At 42.0% G+C, this 21,141-nt stretch overlaps 2 protein-coding genes across 2 annotated transcripts; one reads left to right on the top strand and one right to left on the bottom strand.

The window, feature by feature from the left end:
* The first annotated feature begins 6,286 nt into the window (after positions 1–6,286).
* Positions 6,287–7,910, top strand: acot13 (acyl-CoA thioesterase 13). The gene is made up of 3 exons (XM_029732858.1): positions 6,287–6,453; positions 6,847–7,031; positions 7,398–7,910. Exons 1-3 carry the CDS (start codon positions 6,370–6,372, stop codon positions 7,552–7,554), a joined length of 426 nt encoding a protein of 141 aa, XP_029588718.1. The 5' UTR covers positions 6,287–6,369; the 3' UTR covers positions 7,555–7,910.
* On the bottom strand, positions 7,903–18,485 carry LOC115174157 (uncharacterized protein C6orf62 homolog). Its single transcript, XM_029732856.1, has 5 exons — positions 16,776–18,485; positions 16,167–16,343; positions 14,554–14,679; positions 14,001–14,135; positions 7,903–9,385 (listed from the first exon to the last, which is right to left on the bottom strand). Exons 1-5 carry the CDS (start codon positions 16,902–16,904, stop codon positions 9,260–9,262), a joined length of 693 nt encoding a protein of 230 aa, XP_029588716.1. The 5' UTR covers positions 16,905–18,485; the 3' UTR covers positions 7,903–9,259.
* Between the last annotated feature and the right edge of the window lie 2,656 nt (positions 18,486–21,141).

Genomic DNA, 21,141 nt, shown 5'->3' with positions numbered 1-21,141 from the left:
TGCAGAGCTGAGCTTTGGGAACGTGTAATGTTTTTTCACATGGAAAGCAGTGGCATAGCGGTGCTAAGTAACTTTACAGTATGTTTTAGAAGCCTGAGTTCAGGACATTCAGGATGACCATGGTCAGCTTGACTGGAATGGAATGGCCCTAAACAGTGACCCAGATCAAGGCTCTATCCCAAATGGCAGAGTTGATGAAACTGGGGGTTTGTAAAAACCAAATAATTTCTTCACAAACTGTCTCAGGGAAGCGAGTCTACGTGCTCGTCGTCCTCACCAGGATCTTGACCTGACTGCAGTTTGGGGATTTAATGGACTTCAGTGGGGAGTGTACTCACGGATGAATCCCTGGTTGTAACTGTACCGGGCAGATGGCATCGTGTGGGCGAGCGGTTTGCTGATGTCAATGTTGTGAACAGAGTGCCCCGTGGTGGTGGGGTTATGGTACGGGCAGGCATAAGCTATGGACAATGAACACAACTGTATTTTATCGATGGCAATTTGAATGCACAGAGATACCGTGATGAGATCCTGAGGCCCATTGTCGTTCCATTCATCCGCCATCATCACCTCATGTTTTAGCATGATAATGTACGGCCCCCATGTCGCAAGGATCTGTACACAATTCCTGGAAGCTGAACATTTTCCGGTTCCTCCATGGCCTGCATACTCACCCATTGAGCATGTTTGGGATGCTCTGGATCGACGTGAACGACAGTGTTCCAGTTCCCGCCAATATCCAGCAACTTCACACAGCCATTGAAGAGGAGTGGGACAACATTCCACAGGCCACAAGCAACAGCCTGATCAACTCTATGAGAAGATGTCGCACTACATGAGGCAAATGGTGGTCACACCAGATACTGACTGGTTTTCTGATCCATGCCCCCTACCTTATGCATCTGTTGGTCACAGATACCTTATCTGTATTCACAGTCATGTGAAATCCATCGATTAGGGGTTAATTTATTTATTTCAATTGACTGATTTCCTCATGAACTGTAGAATCTTTTGAAATTGTTGCACGTTGTGTTTATATTTTTGTGCCGTGTAGGTTAGTTACCATGTAATGCTACCTCTGGTCAATTTAGATACATGAGTTTATGGGTTACAATCAATCAAGCCAGAATACCAGTAAGCACCTAGGTCAGAGAGAGATTAATATCTATATGTTATATCTATATGTATGTATCCACTTCGGTTGGAGTCATTAAAACTCGTTTTTCAACCACTCCACAAATTTCTTGTTAACAAACTATAGTTCTGGCAAGTCGGTTAGGACATCTACTTTGTGCATGACACAAGTCATGTTTCCAACAATTGTTTACAGACAGATTATTTCACTTATAATTCACTGTATCACAATTCCAGTGGGTCAGAAGTTTACATACACTAAGTTGACTGTGCCTTTAAACAGCTTGGAAAATTCCAGAAAATGATGTCATGGCTTTAGAAGCTTCTGATAGGCTAATTGACATCATTTGAGTCAATTGGAAGTGTACCTGTGGATGTATTTCAAGGCCTACCTTCAAAATCAATGCCTCTTTGCTTGACATCATGGGAAAATCTAAATAAATCAGGCAAGACCTTCACAAGTCTGGTTCATCCTTGGGAGCAATTTCCAAACCCCTGAAGGTACGACGTTCATCTGTACAAACAATAGTATGCAAGTATAAACACCATGGGACCACGCAGCCGTCATACCGCTCAGGAAGGAGACTCGTTCTGTCTCCTGGAGATTAACGTACTTTGGTGCGAAAAGTGCAAATCAATCTCAGAACAACAGCAAAGGACCTTGTGTAGATGCTGGAGGAAACAGGTACAAAAGTATCTATATCCACAGTAAAATGAGTCCTATATCGACATAACCTGAAAGGCCGCTCAGAAAGGAAGAAGCCAATGCTCAAAAACCGCCATAAAAAAGCTAGACTACGGTTTGCAACTGCACATGGGGACAAAGATCATACTTTTTGGAGAAATGTACTCTGGTCTGATGAAACTGTTTGGCCATAGTGACCATCGTTATGTTTGGAGGAAAAAGTGGTAGGCTTGCAAGCCGAAGAACACCATCCCAACCGTGAAGCACGGGGGTGGCAGCATCATGTTGTGGGGGTGCTTTTCTTCAGGAGGGACTAGTGCACTTCACAAAATAGATAGCATCATGAGGCAGGAAAATTATGTGGATATATTGAAGCAACATCTCAAGACATCAGTCAGGATGTTAAAGCTTGGTCACAAATGGGTCTTCTAAATGGACAATGACCCCAAGCATACTTCCAAAGTTGTGGCAAAATGGCTTAAGGACAACAAAGTCAAGGTATTGGAGTGGCCATCACAAAGCCCTGACCTCAATCCTATAGAAAATGTGTGGGCAGAACTGAAAAGGCTTGTGCGTGCAAGGAGGCCTACAAACCTGACTCAGTCACACCAGCTCTGTCAGGAGGAATGGGCCAAAATTCACCCAACTTATTGTGGAAGGCTACCCAAAACGTTTGACCCAAGTTAAACAATTTAAAGGCAATGCTACCAAACACTCAATTTGTATATGTAAACTTCTGACCCACTGGGAATGTGATGAAAGAAATAAAAGCTGAAATAAATAATTATCTTTACTATTATTCTGACATTTCACATTCTTAAAATAAAGTGGTGATCCTAACTGACCTTAAAACAGGGAACTTTTACTACAAGTTTAAATGTATTTGGCTAAAGTGTATGTAAACTTCCGACATACAACTGTATGTGTGTATGTATGTAGGTTATAATAATAAATATATATATATATACACACACACACAAAAAAATTAAAATATATATACACACACGTTATAATATATCTATGTATAGAATAACATATATAGATATAGAGTAGCATATAGATGTATTAACAGATTACAGAGTATAAGATGTATTATAACATACAGTGCCTTGCGAAAGTATTCGGCCCCCTTTAACTTTTCGACCTTTTGCCACATTTCAGGCTTCAAACATAAAGATATAAAACTGTATTTTTTTGTGAAGAATCAACAAGTGGGACACAATTATGAAGTGGAACGAAATTTATTGGATATTTCAAACTTTTTTAACAAATAAAAAACTGAAAAATTGGCCGTGCAAAATTATTCAGCCCCTTTACTTTCAGTGCAGCAAACTCTCTCCAGAAGTTCAGTGAGGATCTCTGAATGATCCAATGTTGACCTAAATGACTAATGATGATAAATAGAATCCACCTGTGTGTAATCAAGTCTCCGTAAAAATGCACCTGCTCTGTGATAGTCTCAGAGGTCTGTTTAAAGCGCAGAGAGCATCATGAAGAACAAGGAACACACCAGGCAGGTCCGAGATACTGTTGTGGAGAAGTTTAAAGCCGGATTTGGATACAAAAAGATTTCCCAAGCTTTAAACATCCCAAGGAGCACTGTGCAAGCGATAATATTGAAATGGAAGGAGTATCAGACCACTGCAAATCTACGAAGACCCGGCCGTCCCTCTAAACTTTCAGCTCATACAAGGAGAAGACTGATCAGAGATGCAGCCAAGAGGCCCATGATCACTCTGGATGAACTGCAGAGATCTACAGCTGAGGTGGGAGACTCTGTCCATATGACAACAATCAGTCGTATACTGCACAAATCTGGCCTTTATGGAAGAGTGGCAAGAAGAAAGCCATTTCTTAAAGCTATCCATAAAAAGTGTTGTTTCAAGTTTGCCACTAGCCACCTGGGAGACACACCAAACATGTGGAAGAAGGTGCTCTGGTCAGATGAAACCAAAATTGAACTTTTTGGCAACAATGCAAAACGTTATGTTTGGCGTAAAAGCAACACAGCTCATCACCCTGAACACACCATCCCCACTGTCAAACATGGTGGTGGCAGCATCATGGTTTGGGCCTGCTTTTCTTCAGCAGGGGCAGGGAAGATGGCTAAAATTGATGGGAAGATGGATGGAGCCAAATACAGGACCATTCTGGAAGAAAACCTGATGGAGTCTGCAAAAGACCTGAGACTGGGACGGAGATTTGTCTCACAACAAGACAATGATCCAAAACATAAAGCAAAATCTACAATGGAATGGTTCACAAATAAACATATCCAGGTGTTAGAATGGCCAAGTCAAAGTCCAGACCTGAATCCAATCGAGAATCTGTGGAAAGAACTGAAAACTGCTGTTCACAAACGCTCTCCATCCAACCTCACTGAGCTCGAGCTGTTTTGCAAGGAGGAATGGGCAAAAATGTCAGTCTCTCGATGTGCAAAACTGATAAGAGACATACCCCAAGCGACTTACAGCTGTAATCGCAGCAAAAGGTGGCACTACAAAGTATTAACTTAAGGGGGCTGAATAATTTTGCACGCCCAATTTTTCAGTTTTTTATTTGTTAAAAAAGTTTGAAATATCCAATAAATTTCGTTCCACTTCATGATTGTGTCCCACTTGTTGTTGATTCTTCACAAAAAATTACAGTTTTATATCGTTATGTTTGAAGCCTGGAATGTGGCAAAAGGTCGAAAAGTTCAAGGGGGCCGAATACTTTAGCAAGGCACTGTATCTCATAACATATAGATGTATTAACAGATATATTAACATATAAACTCAGCAAAAAAAGAAATATCCCTTTGTCTTTCAAAGATAAATCTTAAAAATCAAAATAACTTCACAGATCTTCATTGTAAAGGGTTTAAACACTGTTTCCCATGCTTGTTCAATGAACCATATACAATGAATGAACATGCACCTGTGGAACGGTCATTAAGACACTAACAGCTTACAGACGGTAGGTAATTAAGGTCACAGTTATGAAAACTTAGTACACTAAAAAGGCCTTTCTACTGACTCTGAAAAACACCCAAAGAAAGATGCCCAGGGTCTCTGCTCATCTGCATGAACGTGGCTTAGGCATGCTGCAAGGAGGCATGAAGACTGCAGATGTGGCCAGGGCAATAAATTGCAATGTCCGTACTGTGTGACGCCTAAGACAGCGCTACAGGGAGACAGGATGGACAGCTGATCGTCCTCGCAGTGGCAGACCACATGTAACAACACCTGCACAGGATCGGTACAGGATGGCAACAACTGCCAAAGTTACACCAGGAATGCACAATCCCTCCATCAGTGCTCAGATTGTCCACAATAGGCTGAGGGAGGCTGGACTGAGGGCTTGTAGGCCTGTTGTAAGGCAGGTCCTCACCAGACATCACCGGCAACAACGTCGCCTATGGGCACAAACCCACCGTCGCTGGACCAGATAGGAGTGGCTAGTTGTGCCCGGATTTCAATCCCATTGAGCACGTCTGGGACCTGTTGGATCGGAGGGTGAGGGCTAGGGCCATTCCACCCAGAAATGTCCGGGAACTTGCAGGTGCCTTGGTGGAATAGTGGGGTAACACCTCACAGCAAGAACGGGCAAATCTGGTGCAGTCAATGAGGAGATGCACTGCAGTACTTAATGCAGCTGGTGGCCACACCAGATACTGACTGTTACTTTTGATTTTGACCCTCCCTTTATTCAGGGACACATTATTCCATTTCTGTTAGGCACATGTCTCAGTTGTTGAATCTTGTGTTCATACAAATATTTACACATGCTAATTAAGTTTGCTGAAAATAAACACAGTTGACAGTGAGAGGAAGTTTATTTTTTTGTTGTTGCTGAGTTTAGTTAGATAAAGGATGATTGACATAACATTAAAACAGTTCTGAGGCCTGAAAACATCGGACAAATTTAATTGGAGTGAACTCTCAGAGATAACTTTAACCACAAACAGACAGTGGGGTAAAATACTATTGGCAACACACTGGATAGTATGCGAATAGTTTCAGGGAACGGGGAACTAATAACAATTGGACTGATATGAGCTAGCTAGACCTCCATGTCCCTGTCATTTTCAGCAAGGCAACGTTAGCTTTGAGCCACACACGAAGTCATCACAGAGAAGAAGTCTTGGTTTCTTCTGAAGTCGACAAGGACTTGGAAATATTACTCATTGTTTCTCTATCTTCATAGCGATGCTTACATCTTGTTAGAAGCGAAAGCAAAAGGTATTTTAGATGCGTGTTGTCGCTCGAGCTCCGACACCACTTAACAGCTGTGTGACAGTTTAAATAGTCCGGGTTGACGCAAAGATCTGGCCAGTTAATTAATAAATATGTAGAAATATGTAGAAAATGAACACGAACTCCTTCAATATATATGACACTTTCATATGCGAGTAAATAAATGCATAATCATACCCAACAAATATTAAGTCAAAGCGGAACCTTGTTAAAACTGTATAATATCCGGAAGATTTAGTTATCGGAACAGTTTCCTGTTTGGAGGAAAATCTACTTGTATCAAGTTGACATTGAACTCATTCAGCATTAAACATGGTTACTCTGTCTTTAAACTCGTTAAAAACAATTATGCGGGCGATGGTGGACAGTCCGGGGTTTGATCGAGTTTTAAGTAAGGTATGTCACGGTAAAATAAATGATATTTTACGAGTTACTGTACAAGAGACTCGTACTGTAAGCACCGGGAGGTTGCTTCCTATCGCCACCCATTTACCTGCCTTGACTGGCTTGTTGTGTATGTGGGAAAAAAAAGTGTTTTCACGTCATCCTTATTTTTATTTTTTTTATCTCTTTACCTAGAGTGAATCTCAATTGTATTTTATTGATTCCTCACGTCCTCCTCGATGCACATTGGAGCAGAATGTCTGAAGGTTCCTCCAGTGCATTTTTGAGGAGGAAAGTAGAGGACACAAGGAAATACAATTGAGATGTACCCCTAGTCTTACAACTCTGATATATTACAGCGTCCTCTTCATTAATAGATCAAGGGATAATTATCTATTCCACCAGGTGGCCATTGTAACAGCCAGCCCAGGGAAAGTGGTGTGTGAGTTTAAAGTGGAAGAGGAGCACACAAACCGAGGGGGCACCCTTCATGGGGGTCTGACCGCAACGCTGGTCGACGTCATCTCCACCACTGCCATCATGTACACGGAACGGGGGGCACCCGGTGTCAGCGTGGACATGAACATCACGTGAGTTTTATAGTTAAAATTACAGTAGCTAGGTGATCTAATGGAGAATATAGCCCGGTCTCAGATCTATTTGGTGCGGTTTGGTATGACTGGCACAAAAGACTGGTACCCAGGCTTGATAATATACTTGTAGAATAAACAGAATGCTTGTTTTGGTTTTGTAGTCTTGGGCTGAGCCCGAACTCTCTAAGCCTCTACAAGTCACACACTGTAATAGGGGAAGGATTAGAGATTAACCCGTTGTCAAAACACTGAAAGGAAAATCTCACTTTGTCTGAAAAATAACACTCTAGGGCCTCTGGTCTAAAGTGCACAAGAGTTCCATTTAGGACACATCCACTGAATGGAACAACTGTTCCCCAACAGGTACATGAACGCCGCCAAGATGGGTGAGGATGTGCTGATCACAGCCACTGTGTTGAAGCAAGGGCGGACCCTGGCGTTCGCTACTGTAGACCTCACAAGCAAAGCCTCTGGGAAACTCATCGCACAAGGAAGGCACACAAAGCACCTTGGGAGCTAGATCAGTTACTCGGTGTAAGGTGATGTTGCCCCTACACACTGGTCTTGGGTCAGTTTAGCATCCCCCCCCACCACTAATATTTAAGATTGGGGGGAGGGAAAGGTGATCCTAGATCTGTACCTAAGGGAAAATCTCCCCCCGTCAGCAAATTGTGAATGATCATACTGCTGCTGCGACACTGTCCAACAGAAAGTCTGTGGGTGAAGAAACATGACTATTGGTGATACTGTGTCAGTAAATTGTTCTTCACCCCACAACAGACTTGCTAAATAATATATATATTTTTTTGCATGTCATTCTGCTGTAAATATACTTTGTGTACACACAATAAAAACACACCAGGAAATACTTTCAAATGTTACATTGTATTGGGATTTGTTCAGCCATGTTGATTTCTAGATGCATAAAAAAAAAAAAAAAAGAATAAACTCAAAATGACCTGCCTTTAAATCCAACATATTGAATCAACAAAGAAAAACCCTCAATTAAAAATGTACTGACTGATTTGTGCCTTATTTTCCCCAGCAAAGCAAAGCAAGCAAAAAAAACAAATACAAAAAAAAAAAACACCCCCCATTTTACATTTTATAAGCACTGCAGCAATTAGTACTTTTTAGGATACTTGTCCATCAAATTAAAAGGAACATAAACATGTAACGATCCCATTATTTTCAACTCAACAACCTGTTCCATTGTTAGGTATATTAATTCTTCCATATAGACACACAACACCCATGCCAACCCACACCCAGAAAACCCCCCATCAGATTTCAGTAGCTTGAATGGCTTGCGTGGTAACAACCTTCAGCATATAACAAAACATTTCAACCCTGTGTCGGTCCGCACCATGCGATTCACAATACTGTCTTGACAACTTCTTCCCATCAGTTCCCAACTATACTCCAGATCTTACCAATGGTGTTCCTGGCATATTTCACAGGAAAAGCAAATGAACCCAGAAAAAAAAAAAAACAGCCAACATTAAACAAGGGTGGCTTAAAAGGAAAAATAAAGGATGTGAATACCTACACCAAATGATTTGACAAATACTCCTTCACCTTTTATCTTTGCTTTAGAGGAGACGTTTTAAAACGCCACCTAGGCTGACCCGTCATAGATTGTAGCTAGTCGTTCTAGAAAAACCCCCACCCCTCACACACGTTTCCCCTCTAACCCAGCTTTGAAATGACAGAAGCTTTTCCAATCTGTTATGACATGGGTTACAATGTGTCCAGCAGAGACAAGAGGACCCCTGTGAACGTCATAAAAAAAAAACCCTGTGTGACTTTGTTCCTGCTTGGTAGCAACATAATGAGTTCCTTCAGTGACTGGACTGCTCTGTGTCGTTGACAGTGCAGCTCCAGGGGAATAACCAACCACTCAAAATCAATGTTCGTGCAGGTTCAAAAATAAAAACAAGATGGACGGTGGAGGACGGGTGGATAAAAGGGAGAACCAATCCAAAACTGGTAGGAGCAGAGCTAGGAGGAGGAAGCTTGGTAGGTAAGGAAAAACAAATATGGATTTTTCATTTTTAAATTAGCTTCAGGAAGATGGAAACCAACAAACAAGAGGAGATCCAAGCAGCAGTTCTACTCAATGGAAAGAAGGATATGTGGTGGATGAGAGATCAACCTGCTTCAGTGGCTTAGGGGTTAAGTCTTCCTTGTGTTGTGGGTGGAAGCCATGGAGGACCGGCTGGGCCCTAGTCGGGCATGTACGGGAGGAGATGGTCTTCGATGTCTCCAACGCCCCAGCACGTTAGCTGGTCCTGGGGCAGGTACAGGCAAAGGCTGCACAACTTAAAAACTGTGGCCTTGGTTTTAGGAGTCTGACAGGGGAGAGAAGGGGTGACGACAAGGGGAGAGAGAAGGGGTGACGACAAGGAGAGAGAGAAGGGGTGACGACAAGGGGAGAGAGAAGGGGTGACGACAAGGGGAGAGAAGGGGTGACGACAAGGGGAGAGAAGGGGTGACGACAAGGGGAGAGAAGGGGTGACGACAAGGGGAGAGAAGGGGTGACGACAAGGGGAGAGAAGGGGTGACGACAAGGGGGGAGAGAAGGGGTGACGACAAGGGGGGAGAGAAGGGGTGACGACAAGGAGAGAGAGAAGGGGTGACGACAAGGAGAGAGAAGGGGTGACGACAAGGGGGGAGAGAAGGGGTGACGACAAGGGGGGAGAGAAGGGGTGACGACAAGGGGAGAGAAGGGGTGACGACAAGGAGAGAGAGAAGGGGTGACGACAAGGGGGGAGAGAAGGGGTGACGACAAGGGGGGAGAGAAGGGGTGACGACAAGGGGGGAGAGAAGGGGTGACGACAAGGGGGGAGAGAAGGGGTGACGACAAGGGGGGAGAGAAGGGGTGACGACAAGGAGAGAGAAGGGGTGACGACAAGGAGAGAGAAGGGGTGACGACAAGGGGAGAGAAGGGGTGACGACAAGGGGAGAGAAGGGGTGACGACAAGGGGAGAGAGAAGGGGTGACGACAAGGGGAGAGAGAAGGGTAAGACCATATAATTTATTATTAATAATAATTTCACTAATATATTATATTTCTTTGGGTTGGACAGTGTCCCATGACAGAGGACCTTTGTCTGAATGATCCTCTAAAACCTACATGAGAGCTCCAAATAGAGGTTTTAGCTTCTCCAAAACCATTGTGACTAGTGCAGCGGTGACAGGTTAACACTGAGGGTAGAAGGACTGTTCGGCACAATCAACAGGCCTGGAGCGCGGTAAGACAGGCCCGGAGCGCGGTAAGACAGGCCCGGAGTGCGGTAAGACAGGCCTGGCGCGCGGTAAGACAGGCCCGGTGCAAGGTTTGGTTTGGCAACGTTGTCTGAATAATTGCCTACTTCAAATCATTTCAATAGGCTCTTAGCTTCCCCAAAGCCATTGTGTGGCTGCACTAGGCTGTGTGGCAACCTGTTTCAGTTGAGGTCTAAAGTCAAGACACACGTACTTGTGTTAAAATGAGGTGTCTGTCCACTACTTTACGCCTACGTTCCAGATGGCACCCTATTCCCTACATAGTGCACTACCTTTGACCAGAGTGCAATGGAACCCTGGTCTAAAGTAGTGTCCCATTTAGGGAATAGGGTGCCATCTGGAACTGCGTTCCAAGCAAGGATCTCCATTTGAGACACAGGATGGGTTGCACCAACATGGATTAGCTATTACTCTGGGTTAAATCAAGGATTAGCTATTACTCTGGGTTAAATCAAGGATTAGCTATTACTCTGGGTTAAATCAAGGATTAGCTATTACTCTGGGTTAAATCAAGGATTAGCTATTACTCTGGGTTAAATCAAGGATTAGCTATTACTCTGGGTTAAATCAAGGAGTAGCTATTACTCTGGGTTAAATCAAGGAGTAGCTATGAATCTGGGTTAAATCAAGGATTAGCTTTGAATCTGGGTTAAATCAAGGATTAGCTATGAATCTGGGTTAAATCAAGGATTAGCTATGAATCTGGGTTAAATCAAGGATTAGCTATGAATCTGGGTTAAATCAAGGATTCGCTATTAATCTTGTTACACCAAATATTAAACCTGTTTTTAAATTAATCCTAGTTAAATTAAATCCTTCCTCTAACCTAAGATTAATTTTCACTTTAAACCTAGATTAATTAAGCCTGTTGCTCAATGAATAAAGAAAAAAATCATATTCATTTAGATTGGAGATTAATTCTAACTTGCCACTTGTGGTTGAACTGATAAAATGGCAGCATATCTACTGTGGAGAAACCGAAACGATTTCCTCAGAGAATAATTAAAAGACAGGTTGAATCCTGTTGAGTTTAATGATAATTAAACTCATTATTACTAGGCTATTTACTTTCCCCCATTTTGTACAACAATTGAATTGGGGTTTATGATATGCCCAGCCTTGGTACGAATGATGATGTTATGTAACATGTTGTAATGAAGTAGCATTAGCTTTTGTTTTAATCGTGCATTGTAGGCATTGATATTTACCAGTTATTTATGCTTAGTAAATATTGGTGGGTCAAGTTGTCCATCGTCATCATAGGGGTTATGGAGAGGGGCAAACTGCTGGGGAACCATCTCGCATATCTTCTAGGTGATAGGATCAATTCCCTTGGACGGACGGACTGAGGCCCCTCCGGCTTCGGTCTGAAATAGCCCCCGTCTCTCCTTTGCTGTATCCATTTTGGCTTACGCTTTTAAGATTTTTTCCCAGCACGCTTTCATCCGATTTGGTTCCCTCTTTTCTTTAAATCCGTGTCAATCCATTACATTTGTCACATAAAATGGCCCAGGTGTCTTCCATCTTTTTGACATTTGTGTTGTTTGACTTTTTTTTTTTAATCCTCCAGTAGGTTCCTAAATTCCTCCCTCATCTCCTACAAGAGGGGGTTTTTTCTCCCCATAAGCGGAGAAATGTGAACTTCTTTGACGCGTTATGATCAGGCGGCTAGCGCACAAATAATAAAATGGCTAAATAACATTAAGTAATGACAATAATAAATTATATTGTATGCTAGCTAGCTTGGTTTATAAACTTGCTATCTGAGCAGATAGCTAGCTGATCGCTGCAGCTGTACATTGCCCACACTATCTACCTACCTTATCCCCTTAATGTTTTTATTTTATTTACTTTTCTGCTCTTTTTGCACACCAGTATCTCTACATGCACATCTTCATCTGCGCATCTGTCACTCCAGTGTTAATCTGATAAATTGTAATTACTTCGCTACTATGGCCTATTTATTGCCTTACCTCCTCACGCCATTTGCACACACTGTATATAGACTTTCTTTTTTCTACTGGATCATCGACTTGTTTATTGTGTTTTTGGCTTGTTTGTTTATTCCATGTGTAACTCTGTTGTTGTTTGTGTCACACTGCTTTGCTTTATCTTGGCCAGGTCGCAGTTGTAAATGAGAACTTGTTCTCAACTAGCCTACCTGGTTAAATAAAGGACTTGTTCTCAACTTGCCTACCTGGTTAAATAAAGGACTTGTTCTCAACTTGCCTACCTGGTTAAATAAAGGACTTGTTCTCAACTAGCCTACCTGGTTAAATAAAGGACTTGTTCTCTACTAGCCTACCTGGTTAAATAAAGGACTTGTTCTCAACTTGCCTACCTGGTTAAATAAAGGACTTGTTCTCAACTAGCCTACCTGGTTAAATAAAGGACTTGTTCTCAACTAGCCTACCTGGTTAAATAAAGGACTTGTTCTCTACTAGCCTACCTGGTTAAATAAAGGACTTGTTCTCAACTAGCCTACCTGGTTAAATAAAGGACTTGTTCTCAACTTGCCTACCTGGTTAAATAAAGGACTTGTTCTCAACTAGCCTACCTGGTTAAATAAAGGACTTGTTCTCAACTAGCCTACCTGGTTAAATAAAGGACTTGTTCTCAACTAGCCTACCTGGTTAAATAAAGGACTTGTTCTCAACTAGCCTACCTGGTTAAATAAAGGACTTGTTCTCAACTAGCCTACCTGGTTAAATAAAGGACTTGTTCTCAACTGGCCTACCTGGTTAAATAAAGGACTTGTTCTCAACTAGCCTACCTGGTTAAATAAAGGACTTGTTCTCAACTAGCCTACCTGGTTAAATAAAGGACTTGTTCTCAACTAGCCTACCTGGTTAAATAAAGGACTTGTTCTCAACTAGCCTACCTGGTTAAATAAAGGACTTGTTCTCAACTAGCCTACCTGGTTAAATAAAGGACTTGTTCTCAACTAGCCTACCTGGTTAAATAAAGGACTTGTTCTCAACTACCCTACCTGGTTAAATAAAGGACTTGTTCTCAACTAGCCTACCTGGTTAAATAAAGGTGAAATAAACAAATAAAAAGCTAGCTACAGTAGCTAACAAATTACCGTTTTCTGTCTAGTTTCTGTCTAGTTTCTGTCTAGTTTCTGTCTAGTTTCTGTCTAGTTTCTGTCTAGTTTCTGTCTAGTACTGATTTTATTTAAAAATCAGCCAACCCATGAGAACCTTTACCGATGCAGTGGTTATAACATTACATTGTTATTATTTTATCAAGGAACACGAAAGTCAGTGGTCTCATTTGTCAAGTAGGCTAGCTACTCCGGTTCAACTCACGAGATACCTCCATATATATATATATATGGAGGTAACACTAAACGTGTCACTAATCATAGTTTAAAATCGTTAATTATAGATTTACTGATCCAGACTTAGAATTAAATTGGTGCAACACATCTCTGATGAATTATTAAACCTAGATTTACAAAAACCCAGATTAGCTCTAATCATCGATGAATTTAAACCACGTTGGTGGAACCTACCCACAGGCCCAGATGGATCAACAGCTGTCTGAAACTAAAGCAAGAGAGATGGGACTCATCCCCCACCTATCAACCAAGTGGCACCCTATTCCCTATATAGGTCACCGTGTCTAACCAGAGCCCTAGAGGTGGTAAAAGCTGTGCTGTGTGAATGGACTGACCTGTAAGTGCTGTCGGTCCATAAAGAGGAAGACCGACTGAGTTGGGTTGTTCATAACCATTCCAGCCTTGTCCCTCCTGCCGACAGCGTGCAACAACTGCTTCTCGTAGTCTCCGTGATGAAACTCAAACTTGGCCTGTGGATAAACAAAAAAACAGAAATACATATGGGATACAACACTTCATAAAAATGGATAAATAGAGATACTACATTCACCATGACTGGCCTTCAACGAAACAGTATAGAATACTGCTTGAATATGGGGCGGCAGGGTAGCCTAGTGGTTTAGAGCGTTGGACTAATTACCGAAAGGTTAGAAGATCGAATCACCAAACCGACAAAGGTAAAAATTTGTCGTTCTGCCCCCTGAACAAGGCAGTTAACCCACTGTTCCCCGGTAGGCCGTCATTGAAAATAAGAACATGTTCTTAACTGACTTGCCTAGTTAAATAAAGGTAAAATAATATATATATAAATAAAACATTTGAATTCAGGGGTGTAGTGAATAGGACCCAGGTGTGTAGCTATTTGATGAAGGAAGCTAAATGTTTTACCTGAACAGGCCTGAAGGGTTCTTCCTCGGCCCCCTTCCATCTGGAGAACAAGAGACAGACTATCTTCTCTATGTCGTTGCGCGGCCACAGGATGAAGTCCATCTCCTGGGTGCATCCTATGACATCCTGCAACAACAACAACAGAGGAACGATACAGTCAATAAAACAGCACGTCATCTACCTACATAGGGCTCTGGTCAAAAAGGAGTGTACTGTGTCACTAGCTAGGTTCACCTCCAATTTAGTAACAGATTTCCATGTGAATATTCAAACATTTTCCCACCAAAAAAATTAAATAATGAAATGTATGAAATGAATTGAAATGTATGTATTCACTACTGTAAGTTGCTCTGGATAAGAGCGTCTGCTAAATGACTAAATGTAAATGTAGTTGTGTCACAAAAAACTGTTGTGTTAAATAGTAAACGTGTCTACTCTGGTCTTGGCTCTAGCCAACAGTTCACAGATAATGTAGACTAGCCTACCCACACTGTGAGAATATTTATTTGTCAAACAGCAGTCGGGCGTCGAGCCTCACGCCGAAAGGGGCATCGAACTCATCAACATGCACTTTTCACCACATAACTCATTTCATCTGTAGGCTAATAAACGGCATGGTTTCCCCGAACTGGGTGGGGAAATGAACACCCGCCAGTAGTCTACAGACAGCCAGGTCACTGTCAGTGTCTACCCAAGGACAATAGACAATGTGGCAGGCTGGCTGAAACGCTACAATGTGAGTCATGCTAGTAGAAATGAGGAACATTCATTGTTGACACTGATGGATTCTGAGAATATGAAAATATACTTAGTCATGTCACTGAGGGAGTGCTGAGGTTTAGAGGGTTTACACCAGAAGTGAAGGGTTATAGGAGGAAGGTATATAGTGGGTGCTACTAAGCTTGGACTGTGTTGAGTGCAGGGACGCAATTACATGTGGCAGGCGTTGATAAGGGGATAGAGCTATGGGTTAGTGATGGAGGGGGTTGAGGTCAGGTCACGTTAAGGGAGAAATACGTTTTTTGCCCGTATTACTAGTGTCCTGTCTAGCAGTAAAGATACAATGTTTGTACAGATGTGTAGGAGGAGACTCAGTCTAGAAGGAAGGGTTAAATATCAGTGTTTGTGTGAAAATGTTTGTCTAATGCAGCTGTATTGATCCTCTGGGAAGAATTAAAAACTTGGTTAAGCTTTCGTAAATGTCCGTAGGAGTTTTTAACTCTGAGAAATAGAACCTAAAAACATTTCCTCAACAACAACAACATGGAGGAAAGCCCAACTGTGCCCGTGGCGGTGTGTGTGTGTGTAACCGATGTGAAATGGCTAGCTAGTTAGCGGTGGTGCGCGCTAATAGCGTTTCAATCAGTGACGTCACTCGCTCTGAGACCGTGAAGTAGGGTTTCCCCTTGCGTTGCAAAGGGCCGAGGCTTTTGTGGCGCGATGGGTAACGATGCTTCGTGGGGGTGTCAGTTGTTGATGTGTGCAGAGGGTCCCTGGTTCGAGCCCGGGTTTGGGGGCGAAGAGAGGGACGGAACCTACACCGTTACATGTTGTTCGCACACGGTTTGGTAGGTTTGCCGAAAAACGGAACGGAATCCGTGTTCTTGACTTACCCTGCGCATTGATTGGTAACGTGGGGCGTGTAACTGAACAACATCTTTCTGCAGAAGTTCCATGGAACTCTGGAGGGAATAGCTGGAATCCTGTACACCTTTCAGGATATTCTCTTCATAGTTGTTGGTCATCACCGGTAGCACTTCAGCTACCTCGAACAGAGCTGACTTCTTCTTCTGCCATAGAAAGGAGCAGAAAGAGAGGAAATGGATGAGAATAACAGAGCTGACTTCTTCTTCTGAAGGAACAGAGAGGACAGGGGGGGGAGACAATAACAATAACCCGTGCAGACAAACTTCTGCCATAGGAGTGAGCAGAAAAGAGAGGAAATGGAAGAGACATTAAAAAAAGGGATACTTTGGTATTTTGACAAGGCCCTTTATCTACTTCCCCATTGCCAGATGAACCCGTGGATGCCATTTGTAATGTCTCTGTGTCCAGTGTTAAAGGAAGTTAGAGGTAGTTTCGAGAGCTAATGCTAACTAGTGTTGATTGAAGTATAACTTTTTTCAAACTGCAGGCAGAAAACAAAAATGGTATCCACGAGTTAAATGGGACTCTGGGGAAGTAGAAAGTAGGACCTAATTTGCTTCCTCCACAATACTCACCTTGTCCTTGAACACAAAGGCTATGTAGATCTTGAAGTCAAACTGGTCAGCCAAAGATTCCCTTTTCTTTCGAATCTGAGCACGGAGTCGATCTCTAGTTTGATTTCTTCTCCAGGTTGGGTCCCCCATTATTAGATGTTGATGGCTAGTGTCTTTTCTATTACAGAATATTTTTGACTATACTTTCGAGTTGTCTATATGTAGCTAGTGAGCTACCTTTTTAACAGAACGAGAAATCTAAATTATTCTACACTAGCTCTTTTGAAATAACTACCAACTTATTGAGGAGGAAACGAATGAAATAGCAAGCTATGTCATTTTATTTATTTAAAATTGTTTATGCTCAGGAAGGGGGGGTTCTTAAATCAATATTTGGCTACATTTGTTTTATTAATTACTCAAGAAGCCATGTTGTGATTAAAAGTATGACATTCGAATACAGGCCAAATGAACTTTAATTCAACACATTTGCCTAGTGAAAACAAATGAGGAAATTAAAAAAATAATAAAAGGTACACCTTTTTCTTTAGGTTACTGACAACTACTAACAGAAAGGATAGCCATTTCCAAAACCCATACCGACACTACTTCTCGCTAGTGAAATAGGAGATTACAACACAAAAACAAAAAAAAAGCAGACAATTCTATTCGTGTTTTCTCAAACTCAAAGCTTCGTCCATGATTGACCCCGTTTGTTTTGTGTTTATTTCTCGGCAGAGACCGCGTTATGAACGTGTTCCTGAATAACTGGGGGTATAGAAAACCATCGTGGCAAGTAAATGTAGATTCCACAAGACGACGGCACCAAGTTACAACATTGAAGTTTACAGAGTAGTTTTGACATGTCGGGTTTTTTAAATTTTTACTGCCATTGAACTGGCCCGCGGCCTTGTTTACATCCGTTGTCGATACTCATAGTGACGGGAGTATTTTTGTTGACTAGTTAACGTGAGCTAGCTAGGCTAAGCAGTATACACTTCCAACACTAACTAGTTAGTGGGCTAACTAGCTAGCTACATCATTTTATTTCTTGACGTAATTGAGGCCTGTGTGTCGTGCGGGTTAGCTAACTAGCTAGCTGACAGTCCCATCTTTCGTTTTACATTTCCGCCGAGTTGTCGTCTGGCTAGCTTGGTATTCACGAGTCGAATGACTTGTCCCGTTGACTGGCTAGCTAACTGTTGTATCTCGGCATTTTAAATGACATTTTGCTTCAATATCGTCATCATCGTGTTGGTTATGATTCCCGTCGAGAGAACCAACTTGATTCTCTTAATTTTGTATTATTTTTTTTTTTTTACAGACAACAAACGTGTTTCAAAAAACAAAAATCTCTTTCAAGCGTTGAGGTACTAACTAGCTATCTGCGCTTTGTGTTGTTTTTTTTCTCCCTTCAGTCGTTACAACCACCAACTAACCTACATGCCATGTCAAGATAAATTGACAAACCAACTGAAATCCTCCGTTCTTTCAGAGGACACACGACGTGGGTTGTCTCCTGGTGGACCCATATTGAACGATGTTTTTGTTGTAAAAACGTCTTATTTTTTGTTGGTTGTTGTGTTTGTTTGTTTGTTGTTCAGTTCCAGTTGTTGTATTCGTCCTGGTGTTGTCGTGTGGTAGCTAGCGAGCTCGTCCGTTCAACAACCTAACCTCAAAATGGCGGCCAGAGAGGAAGAGGAAGTGGTCAACTCGGCGGAAAATAAATACAATAATAAATCTGTCTCCTTCCAGCTGGTGGTGATGTTTCTCCCACTAAAGCAAGGAGGGGTTTTTTTTGTATGGAGGTCAAATTGAGAGAAGTGTCGAATTTGGTTAACCAAAAACCAAAAACTAACAAAAAAATGAATGAATGGGTTATTTTCTACGTGACGTTTATTTTATCGAATAGAAGTTTCGTAATGCTGAAGTTGTTAAGAGTGTACTGGTATAAGTGGGATACGTGACATTCCGGCAACTTTGAGATAAAAAAAAATCACTATATTGGAGTTATTGGAGTTATTTTTATTTAACCTTTATTTAACTAGCTTATTATCTTTATATTTTATTCATTTATACAAAAGTATCAGCAAAGTATCAGCAATCAACAACTTACTGGGATGTCACGTATCCGACTTATATCAGTAAGTAGGCTGTTATTGTAAATTAGAATTTCTTCTTAATTGACTTGCCTAGTTAACTAAATGTTAAATAAAATAAAATAAAAACATCCCTACGTCAAACATGTCTAACAAAACACGGGTTTAAACAAGAAAATCCTAAATACATACAACAAAAATAAAAATATGTGCAATTGTATTCACTCAGATAAATATCTCAATGATTCAGGAAGATGTTATTATTTTTGTTATTCACTATGGATAATGTCTTAACAAATCAAATATTTGTGTAGAATTCTGAAATTTTGATTTGGCAACAAGAATAAAAAAATGCACAATCATTTCAATGGTCTTTTATCATTGTAATAGTAACAAATGATATCCTTCATGTCAAAAACATGGGTAGTGTTCAAAATCTATCAGACATTTACATTCATATAACAAGTGTGTAAGATTTTCACCTTGTTTATCACAGAAAACGCAGATATCATCAATATCAACACATTAGGACAACGTAGAATTACATGGATATATCGTATGTAGAATCTTGAAGTGCACTTCCTTAAATTCGTTTGGTATAGAATATTTGTAAGGCATCAACCAAGCTTTTTCCCAGACAAGGTCAGGAATAAGCATGTTCCAGTTTTAAGTTGGTTCTGTGAATGGAAAATGTGTCTTATGTATTTGAAACAACATTTCTCAAGTAAGTCCCGCCTTCCAAGCTGAGTTCTGGATAAGTCCCGCCTTCCAAGCTGAGTTCTGGGGATAAGCCCCGCCTTCCAAGCTGAGTTCTGGATAAGTCCCGCCTTCCAAGCTGAGTTCTGGGGATAAGCCCCGCCTTCCAAGCTGAGTTCTGGGGATAAGCCCCGCCTTCCAAGCTTAGTTCTGGGGATAAGTCCCGCCTTCCAAGCTGAGTTCTGGGGATAAGCCCCGCCTTCCAAGCTGAGTTCTGGGGATAAGCCCTGCCTTCCAAGCTGAATTCTGAATAAGCCCCGCCTTCCAAGCTGAGTTCTGGATAAGCCCCGCCTTCCAAGCTGAGTTCTGGATAAGTCCCGCCTTCCAAGCTGAGTTCTGGATAAGCCCCGCCTTCCAAGCTGAGTTCTGGGGATAAGCCCCGCCTTCCAAGCTGAGTTCTGGGGATAAGCCCCGCCTTCCAAGCTGAGTTCTGGGGATAAGCCCCGCATTCCAAGCTGAGTTCTGGATAAGCCCCGCCTTCCAAGCTGAGTTCTGGGGATAAGCCCCGCCTTCCAAGCTGAGTTCTGGGGATAAGCCCCGCCTTCCAAGCTGAGTTCTGGGGATAAGCCCCGCCTTCCAAGCTGAGTTCTGGGGATAAGCCCCGCCTTCCAAGCTGAGTTCTGGATAAGTCCCGCCTTCCAAGCTGAGTTCTGGGAATAAGCCCCGCCTTCCAAGCTGAGTTCTGGATAAGCCCTGCCTTCCAAGCTGAGTTCTGGGGATAAGCCCCGCCTTCCAAGCTGAGTTCTGGATAAGCTCCGCCTTCAAAGCTGAGTTCTGGGGATAAGCCCCGCCTTCCAAGCTGAGTTCTGGGGATAAGCCCCGCCTTCCAAGCTGAGTTCTGGATAAGCTCCGCCTTCCAAGCTGAGTTCTGGGGATAAGCCCCGCCTTCCAAGCTGAGTTCTGGGCATAAGCCCCGCCTTCCAAGCTGAGTTCTGGATAAGTCCCGCCTTCCAAGCTGAGTTCTGGATAAACTCTGTGATCATCACCAAAGCTAAGATGAGTTTTCATTAGTGTAGTTAGACGACTGGGAATGGCTTTGATAACATAAATAATCTCTCTGAACGGTAATAAATTGTTCATATGAAAGAATATTGCCCCTGTTGTCAAAAACATCAAGAACAAAGTCAATATTCCTCTCATGTCAGCTGGGGTAGAACAATTACTTATTCCTTATGTCTGAATAATTCCATAAAAGAGCGTTATGTGGGGAAACGTTGTGCAGGAAACATATTTTCCAGGACATTAAAGCTTGGAAAATGTGTCTTATGTATTTGAAACAACATTTCTCAACATTATTTTGTTTTTACAGACAACAAACGTGTTTCAAAAATCTCTTTCAAGCGTTGAGGTACTAACTAGCTATCTGCGCTTGTTTTTTCGTGCTTTTTTTTCTTCAGTCGTCACAACCACCAACTAACCTACATGCCATGTCAAGATAAATTGACAAACCAACTGAAATCCTCCGTTCTTTCAGAGGACACACGACGTGGGTTGTCTCCTGGTGGACCCATATTGAACTATCCAGAACTCAG

The sequence above is a fragment of the Salmo trutta genome, chromosome 34 (genome assembly GCF_901001165.1).
Source record: "Salmo trutta chromosome 34, fSalTru1.1, whole genome shotgun sequence".
Taxonomy (NCBI): domain Eukaryota; kingdom Metazoa; phylum Chordata; class Actinopteri; order Salmoniformes; family Salmonidae; genus Salmo; species Salmo trutta.
This window is presented reverse-complemented; position numbering and strand designations above follow the sequence as displayed.

Bases quoted from the DNA above. Each gene is read 5' to 3' on its own strand.
- acot13 (XM_029732858.1), top strand. From the start codon at position 6,370: ATGGTTACTCTGTCTTTAAACTCGTTAAAAACAATTATGCGGGCGATG. The intron at 6,454-6,846 runs GTATGTCACGGT...CTATTCCACCAG, and splicing joins TTGATCGAGTTTTAAGTAAG to GTGGCCATTGTAACAGCCAG. The intron at 7,032-7,397 runs GTGAGTTTTATA...GTTCCCCAACAG, and splicing joins AGCGTGGACATGAACATCAC to GTACATGAACGCCGCCAAGA.
- LOC115174157 (XM_029732856.1), bottom strand. From the start codon at position 16,904: ATGGGGGACCCAACCTGGAGAAGAAATCAAACTAGAGATCGACTCCGT. The intron at 14,136-14,553 runs GTAAAACATTTA...GTTTATCCACAG, and splicing joins AACCCTTCAGGCCTGTTCAG to GCCAAGTTTGAGTTTCATCA. The intron at 9,386-14,000 runs GTCAGTCCATTC...CTCCCCTGTCAG, and splicing joins TGGACCGACAGCACTTACAG to ACTCCTAAAACCAAGGCCAC.